Source organism: Myxocyprinus asiaticus, chromosome 43 (genome assembly GCF_019703515.2).
Source record: "Myxocyprinus asiaticus isolate MX2 ecotype Aquarium Trade chromosome 43, UBuf_Myxa_2, whole genome shotgun sequence".
NCBI lineage: Eukaryota > Metazoa > Chordata > Actinopteri > Cypriniformes > Catostomidae > Myxocyprinus > Myxocyprinus asiaticus.
In genome coordinates, this window is record NC_059386.1 from 28,295,766 (window position 1) to 28,310,745 (window position 14,980).

A 14,980-nucleotide genomic window follows, 5' to 3' on the forward strand; every position below is an offset into this window, starting at 1 on the left:
AACGCTCACGGAGCTGCGGGAGCGCAACTGATGGCATTGGCAAAACAGACAGATAGTCCAACTAATCTGATCCACTAATCAGAACGTTCTTTTCAGATGTGATTGGATATTTGCTAACCAATAATATTTTCCGTTTCAGTAAGGGGCGGGACATTTCCGTCTAATTTGCGCTTTAAATGTATTTCCATACTAAACGTATACAGTATATAGGCTATACATTGAAAGTTAACTTATGCTTTTAAACTTTGTGAAAATACATGATGTTATTGCACCCGTGCTAGTTTTTGATGCTCTTTGCAGATGCCGGATAACTGTGTCACGTAATTATATAAATTATTATTTATTTTTTTGTGACTTTTACTGCTGTCAGTAGAGCCTTTTTTCCCCCGTGATATCAAATCATTTAAATTTATATTTCTGGGTAGGAAAGCAATTTCACTATAAACAGAAAAGCACTTGTAGTACACATCTAAAACAAATAACCACGAATACTTATGTAGGCTATATATGGTAATACAAGATAACGTGTTAACGTGAACATTACTACACTCATATGAGCTATACAACAGTTTATTCCGTATTATGTATGGATTAGTTTATTAAGTAGACTACTTACAAAGTATTATCATAGAAGCCTAGTGAAAGCAACATTAATGAGACCTATTAATTTAAATACATAATTTATTTATTTTTCACCCAATTTGGAATGCCCAATTCCCAATACGCTTTTAAGTCCTCATGGTCACGTAGTGATTCGCCTCAATCTGGGTGGCAGAGGACGAATCCCAGCTGCCTCCATGTCTTAGACCGTCAACCCCGGCATTTATCACCTGGCTTGTTGAGCGCGTTGCCATGGAGACATAGCACGTGTGGAGGCTTCACGCCATCGTGGCATCCACGCTCAACTCACCATGTGCCCCAACGAGAACAAACCACATTATAGCGACCACGAGGAGGTTACCCCATATGACTCTACCCTCCCTAGCAACCGGGCCAATTTGCTTGCTTAGGAGACCTGGATGGAGTCACTCAGCACGCCCTGGGATTCGAACTAGCGAACTCCAGGAGTGGTAGCCAGCATCTTTTACCACTGAGCTACCCAGGCCCCTAATGTAAATGCATATTTAACATCAAGTTACCATACCATGGTTTGTAGTAGTGTATTGTACACCATGCCAGCAAGAAACTTACCTTGATATACATTTTGTAAGTTCATGTGGGACTACGATTACAACAGCCAATATTTGTTTATGGAAAAAATATATTTCTTTCTTACATTTTACATATTTACTGTATTATATATATATATTTTAGAGACTGGGTGCATGTTTTTTCTTCTTCATAAATTCACAGTATGCCCACCTCTTCAGACACTACTACACCACTACGCAAAACTTATTGTGAGAGAACGCAAAACTATTGTGTGGGAACGTAAAACTATTTCAGAAAAAAATTCCCGCACTGGCCGCTTAAGGAGCTCCGTACCAAACACTTTCCCTATTGTTCGAAAAAATAAAATAAAAAAATCTTACGACATTGGCCAGTATTGCTATGTTGGGCCACTGATTGCCACTGAACTAATTGCTATTCTTATTGTTGTCTCTTGTGACGCTAAATTATACACTAGGCACTGAAACGTCAAGTTCTGAGAATTAATTTTTCTGTCCTTAAGGAAAGTGATATGCTGCATGAAGCAACAAAATAAAAGCCAGTCAGAAAGTCAAATCTGTGCTTTAAAATACAGCTATTTGGAACGGGAAATTGAACCAATACGATTTTACTGTAGGTGGAGCGACCCACCATTAACATTGAAGAAATTCAGACAAAAACTTACATTAACAATGAAGAGATGTAATTTATCGCTTACCGCTTTATTGCGTTACGACTTTTAGAATACTTTTTTGGGCTGTTTTAACCTGCCTTTATATTTTGTGTAGGTATTTTTAGTTATTTAGATGCTTCACTGTTTGTGATCTCCTAGCAATTTCCAGTCAAATTTAGTCTACGTCCACATTAATCCTGATATATTTGAAAAGTGCATTTTTGTTTTCGAAACACTCTCCATCTACACTGCCATTTTCAAACGTTTTCCAAAAGTTGCTCATCAACACTGAATCGTACGAAAACGCTTAAATTCCCTCACTGCGCTTGTGAAAAAAACGTAAGAAGCGTGGCCCTGCGTCATATCCATGTGCAGCCTGAAACGCAGTTTTCCTCGTGTTCTGCCACCGGACACCAATTCCGAGTAAACTTCCTGTTGCCTTTAAAGGAATGTAATGTGAAGGTTGTACAAAATAACATTTATCTTTAACAATGCTATCAAAGTGGATAGCAGGCACGACAATGCCGCTACAACATAGGCCGTCATCATGATTGTTTTAGGCTGAATGGATCAGATGACTGTAAATGACATGACAACAAATACGTCATCGTTTTCGAATATATCCATTTTCCTTGTCCACACTACTATGGCATTTTCAAATTTATCCACTGGGGCCATGTCCACACTAATACGTTTCTATTTGAAAACGCATCTTTTTCTCTACATTTTGGCCTTCCGTCCACACTGAGACGGCATTTTTGACAGCGAAAATGGAGCCTTTCGAAAACGGTCTCCCAAGTGGATACATTTGAAAACGCAGTTTTTGCGTTGTAGTGTGGACAGGGAAAAAGGAGATATCTGAAAACGATGACGTATTTGTTGTAAAAGCATTGTTAAAGATAAATGTTACTTTGTACAACCTTTACACTGCATTCCTTTGACAGGAAATTTACTCAGAATTGCTGTCCATCAACGGTTAGCATGTGCAGTAAGTTTTTATATGTTTCAGTGTGGACAAGCAACTTTTGGAAAATGCTCGAAAATGACAGTGTGGATGGAGAGCGTTTCGGAAAAGACATTTTAAAATGTATCCAGATTAATGTGGACGTGGCCTGGGAGAGCGTTTTTGAAAAGCTTTGTTTTCACTAGATAAAAAGTTTGCGAAATTAATGCGTTTGCAAATGAAAACGTATTAGTGTGGACGTGGCCTCAGTCATTATATTTGAGATGTTATTGTTTTTTTTTTTTTCAAGCTTCCTGTTTGATCTAATAGGAGTGTGTTTATTATCTATAGGGGAGTTTAAAGAGGACAGCGGTTGTTGGTTCTCTGAGCCTACGAGACGGGACAGTGGCAGCTTGACTCCAGTGGATCAGATTCCCTTACTGGGAGGTTACTTACGACCACACAGTTCTTCTCCTCTGGCCCGGCCTCCGACCATGCCCTCCACACCCCTCACCACCTGCCCGTATCCCCGCTACATCCTGTCACCCGGCGAGATTCATATCTCCCACGGTTACGCAGAGAGTCTCACCGACCCCAGCCCATACTACACGTCTCGACCTGTTCGACTTCATGGACACACCTCGACTCCTCCCATTACTCCACCCTCCAAGAGGAGACACCGCCTCAAGCCTCCCTGCACCCCTCCTCCACCTTCCCGCAAAGTTCTACATCTTCTTCCCAACATCATGCTGACCCGCAGCAAGAGCCACGAGAGCCAGCTCGGCAATCGCATTGAGGACACGCCCACAAACAAGTAAATCATGACAGAGCTCACACCCGGACCCAGTTTGAGAGAGGCCACATCCACATTAATCCGTTTTCAGTTTCCTAACATCACCGTTTCCCAATGTATGCAGTAATAGAGTGTTTTCGAGTTAATAGTGCAGCTCTAGGCGAATATAGGGGACCAGGTTCCAACACAGACTAGACGGAAGCATGATGCTTATGTAATTAACTTAAAGAACTTAAAGGTTTTTTTTTTTGTTTTTTTTTCGAGCAAGCACAGTTGCTAAATGAAGATGGAATGCGTTAAAAAAACCTGAATTGGAGTCCACCTGCAGGGAATACATAACATTATCTAGCTGGCAGATATAGATGTGGTTTTGCACTATTTGCCATCGTTTCCAGCAAAAGTGTTTTACAGAATAATACTTTTACAGAACTAATTAATCTTGGTTTATGTTAGTTTCAAAATATACTAATACATTTTTAAAATACAGTGGAGTTGTCAATATGCAATCAGAGTTGTTCTCATTGTCCAAATAATTTGAGTGAAAAAGATGAATTGCTAAATCAACATGAATTTCAGAATTACTTTCATGCATTTATGCTTCAGTGGAAGCAATGAAATCTGACCTCTTGTACGAAATAGTTATCATGGTCAGTGTCACAAATTTGCTTATTTGATTTGTGACCAAAAATAGTGCAAAATCCTAAATATTTGTTTATTTTATTTCAATGTAGACTTTTGAACCCCATTTTAAATAGTATTTATTATAATTTATAATTATAATTTTTTTTTTTTTAAATAATTTTCTTTATTTATCACACATTATACATTTGCACATATACAGTGAAATTCTTCTTTTTCACATATCCCAGCTAGGCTGGGGTCAGAGTGCAGGGTCAGCCATGATATGGTGCCCCTGGAGCAGATAGGGTCAAGGGCCTTGCTCAAGGGCCCAACAGTGGCATCTTGATCAGTAACCCAGAGCCTTAACCGCTGAGCCACCACTGCCCCTATTATATATGATAAACAGTATATATAGATTATGTACCGTATATAGTAGATTATATACTGTATAAAGAGATTCTAAAATGCAATATATTTGCATGATATGTAAAATTGACAATTGAATTAACTTTTTAATTTAACAATAGTTTCTCTCAGTTCACTCAATAATATTGTAGAATATTTGTGACTTAAATTAGTCGTCCAAGCATTTATCTTCACTGTTATCTTCTATAATGTTGACAGTCCCAAGATTCTAAATATTGCCCAATTAATCCACCTAGCCTGTCTCTAATGTTTACATTTATGCATTTGGAAGATGCTTTTATCCAAAGCAACTTACAGTATACTTATTACAGGGACAATACCCCTGGAGCAACCTGGAGTTTAGTGCCTTGCTCAAGGACACAATGGTGGTGGCTGTGGGGATTGAACTAGCAATTTACCAGTTAATGCGCTTTAGCCCACTACACCACCGCCATTACATAATGTTTGTGATCTCGGTCTTATTTGACTGTCTTTCATTGTCCTCAGGTGTGTGAAAAAGAACAAGCTGTTCCTGAACGTCCAGATTAATGGAAATGGCTGTGAGGACTCTCCGTCACGCTCGCCCATTCTCTCTGCACGAACCCCTGGGGCGGCACCCGCCACGGCCCCTTACACCATGCCGGGCACCCCTACACTTCAGGAGGAGCACAGCGGACTGAGGAGTGAGTTCATACTCACACAGTTTTTGACTTTGAAGATCTTTAGTTCAGGTAGAACAGACTGCAGTAAAGTGCCTGCTGAATTCAGTTTGGGGTCAGAGTTCAGCCTCTCAGTTTCAAGAGGAAGCTCTCACCTGCACTCTACGCAGTCAAATACTTCTGTTATGACTGGTGGTTTTTATGGGAACAGAGTAAATGATTCACACTCCTGTGTCAACAGAGCTTTGGTACAATGATGTGTTTGAGTCTGAGTATATTTGTGAAAGTACAACTGTTTTCTGTGTGGAAACAAGTGATTGTTGTGTTGTAAAAGTTCCAGTATGTCTGGTGGTTTTGTTATGTATGAGACCAAGTTATTTAGAAATTCTTAGAATCAAATGAAAGCTTGAATCCTTTGAAGATATTAGATAATATCTTTATCTTTATAATATCTAATAATATCTTTGATCTTTAGATAATGTTACCGTCCACCGCAGTTCACCTCAGGCTCTGCGGAGAGACATCGGTCTGGCTGTCACTCACAGGTAATCCTGCCTCCTCGCCTTTCTTCACCAATTTAAAACTCTCAAAATGGAACCGGTGCACATTATTGTAGAATTATTTTTATTTAGATGTAAGTTTGGGTGTGTTTGGGTTTACTTGGCTGTAGTTTTTTGACAAATCTGTCCCCAGAAATTAGCTAGATATAAAAAAATTTTTTTGTATTATTAGTAGTAGTATTAAAGGAAATATTAAGAGTGGAAACAGGATGGGAAAAAGTGGGACAAAAGGGGGAATCGAACCCGAGTTCTCAGCACGAAAAAAGCACGTCCACACCGTCTTTACACACTACACCACTGCTGTGACACTTTGTCTTTAATTTCTGTGTTTCCACCAGACTATTTGAGTCCAAATAGCTGCACTGTGTGGCAGGTGCTATTTACACCTTGTGCAAATAGTCACTCCAAAAAATGTAGACTTGTATATATAAAAAAATAACAATAAATCGAGGACACAGTAAGGCACTTACAATGGAAGTGAATGGGGCCAGTCCATAAACATCAAAATACACACTGTTTCAAAAGTATAGCCACAGGACATAAACATTATGCGTTGTTGGGCCTCATGTGCTCAGATAGGAGACAAAGGCAGGCCTACACACAGTCATAAAGTCTGACTGAGGCCTGTAGGAACACTCAAAGCCTGATAACACAAAAACTGCACCACAATCAAACAAAGGGAGTCCAAACTGACAGTAGATCCCATCAAGCCTTGCTCACTTTACACCTAGGTGTGAAATTCAGAAGGATCAAACTCTCAACTCCTATTGGATGAAATGCACAACAGAACACGTCTCTCAACCATGATGTCATCAAGAGTATAAAACCCCAGAGATTCCTCCTCAGCCTTGCTTCCAGCGACAGTATTTGCCACATCTAGTTGCAGCCTTGCTGCTCCCAGGTGTTGCCTCGCTGCCCAAGTAAGTAATGTACATACCTGAACTTTGGCCATACAATCTCCATCTCGCTGGACGAGCTGAGATTCTCCGTGTTCCACTGAGCTAATGGATCTAAAGGAGACCGATGAGCAATCCGTGTCTCACCCTTTTGCCTGCAGAATTGAAGAAAGAAGATTTCTCTTCCTCCTTCAACCGAGTAGACTTTGCTGATTTCTCCGCCAACTTACAGAGAATCAGCCACCGTACCACCCGCCGACAGAGCGAGGAAACAGCCTCCCGTCATCACCCGAGCTTCGAGGAACCGAGTCGGAGTCAAACGACAGATGAACACACATACTATCCCCATCCTCATGTGACTCAAGAGGTTTACGTCTGGGCAGAGATAGATTATTACAGTGTGTTATTCTTGTGTATCAAGGTTATTTCTTGTACAGTTTATGGACTGCAGAGTCCACTCATTGCTGCTAATAATACTCAAGGTATTACTGTAACTTACTGTTACCATGAATGAGATTTTCTGTGTTATCATTCAACCACGTTGGGCTGTTTGTGCATTTCCGCCAATGCGGGTGAGACCGGCACACTGAATTTATCCATTAAAGAATGAATGACCGCGGCGGATGGATTACGAGCCGTTCACTGTGTCTCTGAGTGATAAAACTAACGGTTGCCGTCTCTCCCACGATCGCTAAACTGGCTTCGGTGCCGTCACCCTGTTCTCTCTCTCACGTACTAACCGCACACACACACGACCCCTCACAAACATACCCGCACACACATTTGGTGAACAGATAACTTTGTCCCTAAGTTATCGTACCAGCGGAGACGCGTGTTAAATGGGCAGACGCCATTAATCAGTCTCTCCACCCACATTCGCGGCCACATTCTCTGGCCGGAAACCTCGCGTGACGCACTCTTCACGAGAGCCACGCCCGCCATTTTGTGCACTCCTTCTCTCCTTACACACACACACACACACACACACACACACACACACACACACACCCATTCACACACACATCTTCCCTCTTCTCATGTATTATAGGCTTATCTGTTACCATATCTAATCATGTCACTGTTTAGTTTGTAGTTGGAATTCGGAAGTTTATTGACTGCATTGTATTGATTAGTGATAATTGATATTACTGCATCAATAAATTTTTTATACTTTAAAGAGAAGCATTTTGGTATTGTTCTGCATGCACCTGTGCCGAGGGCTGGCAGGGGATGTCAGTGCTCGAATTCAAGCCTTCATTGTTCCCCTTTGGAATGTCGATGTTCTCCAGACATCGACTTTCCTAAGGGAACAATCTTATATTGAGACTGCTATACTGTCTGGTTTTTAGTCCCTGATTTTGATAATTGATAGTTATCTTTGATGATTGTTGATTTTAATCAGTGTTCTATTGATTTTAATAATTAATAATTATCCTTGATAATTATTATTTATTGCTAATAACCAAACCCGCTCCTGAATGAAGCCCCAACAGCGTGCTAACTATTCAAGTGAGATAAAATCTCTTTCTAACCCTATCTGTGTAAAGGTAAATCCAATATTACAAATTCATTGCCATGACAATGCAATGCAGGTTAACCCTGTAAGCAATTTTATCACACTAAAATGATGTTTACATGTGTTATGTTTATGTTTTGTGGCTATAATTTTGAAACAGTGTGTATTTAAATGTTTATGCCCTGACCCCATTCACTTTCATTGTATTTTCCTTACTGTAACCATTTTTTTTTTTTTTAAACGAGGGACAATTCTAAATAATTTACTGTGCTAATCGACATTATGCCACAAATGTAGTCTATTCAGCTTGACTTGTATTGAACCTGGAATATTCCTTTAAAACTTTATTAAAACAAACTATAGAAATGTGTATGGTATGTCCTTAGACGTGTGTTTGTGTGTGTTTGTTTACAGGTTCTCCACAAAGTCATGGCTCTCCCAGACATGTCAGGTGTGCCAGAAAAACATGATCTTTGGGGTGAAATGTAAACACTGCAGGTGGGTTACTACAGGTGTTTAGGAGACCACACCCACTAACTGCTGATATCTCCTCAAAGTCATCTATGTAAAAATCACACACTCAGCAGCATCTTTTGCTACTTTAGGTTAAAGTGTCATAACAAATGCACTAAAGAAGCTCCCTCCTGCAGAATCTCTTTCCTGCCAGGTAAGTTCCTCTCATCAAATTGCTCAGAATATAAAAGTCTCAAATGTCTTCTCCAAACAGATGCGTTGTTATAATGTTTTTAATTTTCATCTCACAGTCACAAAAATTCGTAGGACTGAGTCTGTACCCTCAGACATCAACAATCCCGTGGACCGTCCACCGGAGGCACCGCAGTTTGGGACGCTACCAAAGGCAATAACAAAGAAGGTGATTATGCATATATTTTTAGAATGGTATACAACAATAGATCTTGTACTATTTTTGCTGTATGCAGTATGTATTTCCTGTGTGACAGATTAAACTGAAGCAATATTTTCTGTGATTTTCAACATCTCTTGCTTGACTTATTTAATTGGACTGACAAAACTTGAGACATTTTTAACAAAACTGGATTAAAAATGCAAAATAAATATATTTATTTCTAAGATGCTAACTCATCTTGGGCTTAGTGAGATCATGTGACAACAATGTAGCATACTCTAGTTTAAAATACGTATTGTTACATACTGCATACTTTTTCACATACTGTTTATGCATGCAGTATACAGTATGTACTCTAGTATTCCAGTCCGAACATAGCAAAAGTCTTAATAGAATATTCTTTTAATAGAGCACTAAAAGCACCAATCTGATTTTTTTTTCTGGCAGGATCAGCCACCAGCATTGAATCAACTGGACTCCAGCAGTAATCCGTCCTCCACCACTTCCTCTACACCTTCCTCTCCCGCCCCCTTCCAGCAGAGCAACCCCCCTAGTGTAACTCCGCCCCCAAACCCCTCCCCAAAGGGTCACCGTGACAACCGTTTCAACTTTCCAGGTAAGCACCTGAACACATACACATACTGAGATAAACCTAAAAGTGAACAAGTACTACACTGATTAACACGTTTAAATAACATGCACACCTGGGGCCTGGGTAGCTCAGTGGTAAAATACGCTGGCTACCACCCCTGGAGTTCGCTAGTTCGAATCCCAGGGCGTGCTGAGTGACTCAAGCCAGGTCTCCTAAGCAACCAAAATTGGCCCAGTTGCTAGGGAGGGTAGAGTCACATGGGGTAACCTCCTCGTGGTTGCTATAATGTGGTTTGTTCTCAGTGGGGCGCATGGTGAATTGAGCGCGGATGCCGCGGTGGATGGCGTGAAGCCTCCACACGCGCTATGTCTCCGTGGCAACGCGCTCAACAAGCCACGTGATAAGATGCGCGGGTTGACTGTCTCAGACGCGGAGGCAACTGGGATTCGTCCTCCACAACCGGATTGAGGCGAATCACTATGCGACCACCAGGACTTAGAGTGCATTGGGAATTGGGCATTCCAAATTGGGAGAAAAAGGGGAAAAATCCCCCCCCCCCCAAAATAAAAAAATAACATGCACACCTGCACTCATCCTGGGCAAAATAACACAAATAAGCTCCCTTTCAAAACCTAGTGAGATACTTTGCTGCCTATTACCTACAAAGGGAGCTGCCTTCCAAGAAAGTTGAGCCCTTCAGCCAAAGAAGCTATCTTAGAAGGTAGCATAATTATGCATTCGATATAATAAGCAGCCTTCCTTTTGGAAAAGCTTTTGCTTCAGAAGCACATACATGATGCCTTAAAATATAGTCTTGGTAGGCAGCTCACTTGTTTTTGGAACATATAGCTATAGACATATAGCTATAGACATTTCATCGCTCCATCTGTTTGTAACACTCTGACTCAACATAAATCATGTATATCAGCATAGCATCCTTGAGACCTCACCTCTAACTCAAGACTGTCTCTCTTTCTGCTTCCTGCCTGTCTTCCTCTTTTCCTGTCTACCTTCACAAAGCTGCCTGTTATTTCCAGCACAGACAGCAGTTTATCTTCCCTGGTGAGTAAAACTCAAAATGCTGAATTTTATTTAGTCATTGCAATGATCTCCAGGTCCAGCAACAGATGTCTTTTCCTAAAGTACTCCGTGATCGGTCCTGACTCAAATGTACAAATCTGAGTATCGCAATGTCTTAAAGTATTGTGTTTTGCATGCTGGCTTGGTTTAGATTTGCTTTAGAGTTGATATGCCTCCTGCTGGTGATTTGTGACACTGCATATTAGCTTGAACCTTAGAAATTCTTTATCAGTTCATCAGCTAGTAGACAGAAAAGCTATTACCTGCATTCAGAGAGTGCATACTGACTTTACCAAATGATAATTGGAAATGTGATTTGATCATTATTTTTTTTAATCTTTTTCACAGATGTGTGCAGTTCAAGCCTCCTTCATTCTGATGGACTCCCAGATACAGTGTAAGTAACAACTGTTCATCTCTGAAAATGGGTAGTTGACAGGAAGTTGACATGCTCATGGTGTTTTCATGACCTCATATTAATTGAAAGACTTTTGAAGGAATATTTGTACCTTCAAAAATGTATTTGTCTCACTGCTGGGCCATTTAAAATGAATTAGTAAAGACGATTGAAAATGGTGAAAAACTAAAATAAATGGTGACCTAATATTTCTTTTTTTTGGGGGGGATTTTCTCACCTTTTCTCCCCAATTTGGCATGCCCAATTCCCAATGCGCTCTAAGTCCTTGTGGTGGCATAGTGACTTGCCTCAGTCCGGGTGGCAGAGGACGAATCTCAGTTGCCTCCGCGTCTGAGACCGTCAGTCCACGCATCTTATCACGTGGCTTGTTGAGCGTGTTACCGCGGAGACGTAGCGTGTGTGGAGGCCTCACACTATTCTCTGCGGCATCCACGCACAACTCACCACATGCCCCACCAAGAGCGTGAACCACATTATAGCGACCACAAGGAGGTTAACCCAACATGACTCTACCCACCCAAGCAACCAGGCCAATTGGTTGCTTAGGAAGCCTGACTGGAGTCACTCAGGACGCCCTGGATTCGAACTTGCGACTCCAGGTGTGGTAATCAGCGTCTTTACTCGCTGAGATACCCAGGCCCCCAGTGGTGACCTAATATATAAATTTTCCCAACATTCATACAAATTCCGACCTAAAATGTAATAAAAGTTTATGGCATGCATACTACTTCTGTGTTCTGTTGTGAGAGTGATTTGGTTGAATGGTTCTGTCTTTGTACAGCAACGAGATCGACCCATCTGTGGAGGAAATGCACGCAGAACAGGATCAGGAAGAAGATAGAGAGGTGAGATGTGGGTGGAAAAAATTAGTGTCTGATTTAATAATAGTAAAAAAATAAGCTAAAGTCACTTTACAGATTAAAATCAAAATATAGCAACACATGATAGAACTATAAAATGTATATAACATTTTCAACTGCATTTAACTTGACACAGCGACCTAAAAACGCTGTGTTTATGATGTGACGCAAACAAACCCTAACACATTCTTAGAAAAGCCCTTGTAATATATCTATCTCGGACAGATTGATGATGCAATTGCAAATGGATTGCTGTGGACTGTAGGCCAATGGTAGACTTATGTTAAATCATATAGAACTAAACAATATTTTGCATTCTAATACATATCAATGCTTTACACGTCTGCTATAATAATGTAATGCATTTAAATGATCTAAATAATTATTTTTATAATATATATATATATATATATATATATATATATATATATATATATATATAATTATTCATATATAACTATTTATAATTATTTAATCATTATATATTAAATTGTTATTTTAAGGGGCTTTCTCATATTTATATGTGATTAATTTGATTATTTTTGATTACTGTATTGGCATATCATGTAATTAATTAGATTTTTTATACATGTTTAAATAATTCAATGTTTATAACTTTTTCAAAATGTTTAGGTATTTGGTTTAAGTTTGTTCTGTTACAGTTTGACAAGTTTTTGTAATTTTGCACATTATCGTCAACTAAAATATATTATTCTCATCAACTTGATCAGAGTAAAATTGACTTGAATATGATGAAATATAAATTTAAAGGACATATTTATTAAAAGACAAAAATTTTGACTAAAATAAAAAAATGTGTACAAATTAACACTGACTCTCTCTGGTAGGAGCTAGAGGAGGAAGAGGAGGAAATAGAGGCAGAAGAGGAAGAAGATGTAGCAGTAGAGGAGGAAGATGAAGAGGAAGAGCTTGAGGAGGACGAAGAAGAGGATATGGAAGAACTGAATGCCAGCTCAGAGGGAGAGTGTGAAGGAGATGAGCTGGATGATCTGCCCAGTACACGAGGAGGAACCCATTGGAAAGGGCCGATCTCCCGTAAGGCCAGTCAGACCAGTGTGTACCTGCAGGAGTGGGACATTCCCTTCGAGCAACTTGACCTGGGAGAGCTTATCGGTAAGGGCCGCTGGGGTCGGGTTCATCGTGGCCGCTGGCACGGAGAGGTGGCCATCCGACTCTTGGAGATCGATGGAAACAATCAGGACCATCTGAAGCTTTTTAAGAAGGAGGTGATGAACTACAGACAGACACGTCATGAGAATGTCGTCCTCTTCATGGGAGCATGCATGGCGCCTCCTCATCTCGCCATCATCACTAGGTAACATGTTAAACATCTTCACCTGTGTTTGAAGTAGTGGTCAAATGAGATGGGTTATCAGTCACCAATGCAGATGCCGCAATCTACAGAGCAGAGTGGATGATGGCTAATATAAATGATATAATACAAGGTGATGATATCAAATGAGGCATACACAAAGCTAACAGTTGACTAATATGGGTTTTAGTGTCTAGACACCAGTGATGCTGATGCCCAATGTAATGATGATATTCACCGATCAGCCACAACATTAAAATCACCTGCCTAATATCATGTAGGTCCCCCTCGTGCTGCCAAAATAGCTCTGACCCGTCGAGGTATGGACTCCACAAGACCTCTGAAGGTGTCCTGTGGTATCTGGCACCAAGACGTTAGCAGCAGATCCTTTAAGTCCTGTAAGTTGCGAGGTGGGGCCTCCATGGATCGGACTTGTTGGTGAAGCACATCCCACAGATGCTCAATCGGATTGAGATCTGGGGAATTTGGAGGCCAAGTCAACACCTTGAACTCTTTGTCATGTTACTCAAACCATTCCTGAACAATTTTTGCAGTGTGGCAGGGCGCATTATCCTGCTGAAAGAGGCCACTGCCATCAGGGAATACCGTTGCCATGAAGGGGTGTACGTGGTCTGCAACAATCTTTAGGTAGGTGGTTTGTGTCAAAGTAACATCCACATGAATGCCAGGACCCAATGTTTCCCAGCAGAACATTGCCCAGAGCATCACACTGCCTCCACCGGCCTGCCTTCTTCCCATAGTGCATCCTGCTGCCATCTCTTCCCCAGGTAAACAATGCACATGCATCCGGCCGTCCACATGATCTAAAAGAAAACGTGATTCATCAGACCAGGCCACCTTCTTCCATTGCTCTATGGTCCAGTTCTGATGCTCACATACCCATTGTAGGCGCTTTCGGCGGTGGACATGGGCACTCTGACTGGTCTGCGGCTACGCAGCCCCATACGCAGCAAGCAGCAATGCACTGTGTGTTCTGACACCTTTCTATCATGGCCAGCATTACGTTTTTCAGCAATTTGTGCTACAATAGCTCTTCTGTGGGATCAGACCAGACGGGCTGTCCTTTGCTCCCCACACACATTGTGAGCCTTGGGTGCCCATGACCCTGTCGCCGGTTCACCAGTTGTCCTTCCTTGGACCACTTTTAGTAGGTACTAACCACTGCATACAGGGAACACCCCACAGGACCAGCCGTTTTGGAGATGCTCTGACCCAGTCGTCTAACCATCACAATTTTGCCCTTGTCAAAGTCGCTCAGATCCTTATGCTTGCAATTTTACCTGCTTCCAACACATGAAATTCAAGAACTGACTGTTCACTTGCTGCCTAATATATCCCATCCCTCAATCCCATCAAATCACTGCCAACCATGTTAAAATAAAATTATACATTATAAATTCTGATTCTATGAACTGATTACATTGTTCCATGTCTTCCAAACATGTTGAGTAGTACAAACATCATCTGCTGCCTGAAACTAAACTTTTGATTGGAAGTTTGGATTGAATGAATTTATCTGCATAGAGAGCTATAGGATGCTCCCTTGCTCCCTGTTTAGTGAATGGCTTAACCTCAAGTGTGCTGTCTGTCTGC

At 40.9% G+C, this 14,980-nt stretch overlaps 1 protein-coding gene across 2 annotated transcripts in view; it reads left to right on the forward strand.

Moving 5' to 3' along the window:
• LOC127434029 (kinase suppressor of Ras 1-like) overlaps positions 1 to 14,980 on the forward strand; it is a 51,312-nt gene that overhangs the window by 30,919 nt on the left and 5,413 nt on the right. For both annotated transcript variants that reach the window (XM_051686455.1, XM_051686456.1), the window contains exons 4-14: positions 3,117 to 3,579; positions 5,092 to 5,267; positions 5,719 to 5,788; positions 8,630 to 8,713; positions 8,821 to 8,882; positions 8,980 to 9,089; positions 9,531 to 9,699; positions 10,696 to 10,737; positions 11,104 to 11,152; positions 11,955 to 12,018; positions 12,882 to 13,369. In XM_051686455.1, the coding sequence (XP_051542415.1) occupies positions 3,117 to 3,579; positions 5,092 to 5,267; positions 5,719 to 5,788; positions 8,630 to 8,713; positions 8,821 to 8,882; positions 8,980 to 9,089; positions 9,531 to 9,699; positions 10,696 to 10,737; positions 11,104 to 11,152; positions 11,955 to 12,018; positions 12,882 to 13,369 (1,777 nt within the window). The remainder of the gene's footprint in view (positions 1 to 3,116; positions 3,580 to 5,091; positions 5,268 to 5,718; positions 5,789 to 8,629; positions 8,714 to 8,820; positions 8,883 to 8,979; positions 9,090 to 9,530; positions 9,700 to 10,695; positions 10,738 to 11,103; positions 11,153 to 11,954; positions 12,019 to 12,881; positions 13,370 to 14,980) is intronic.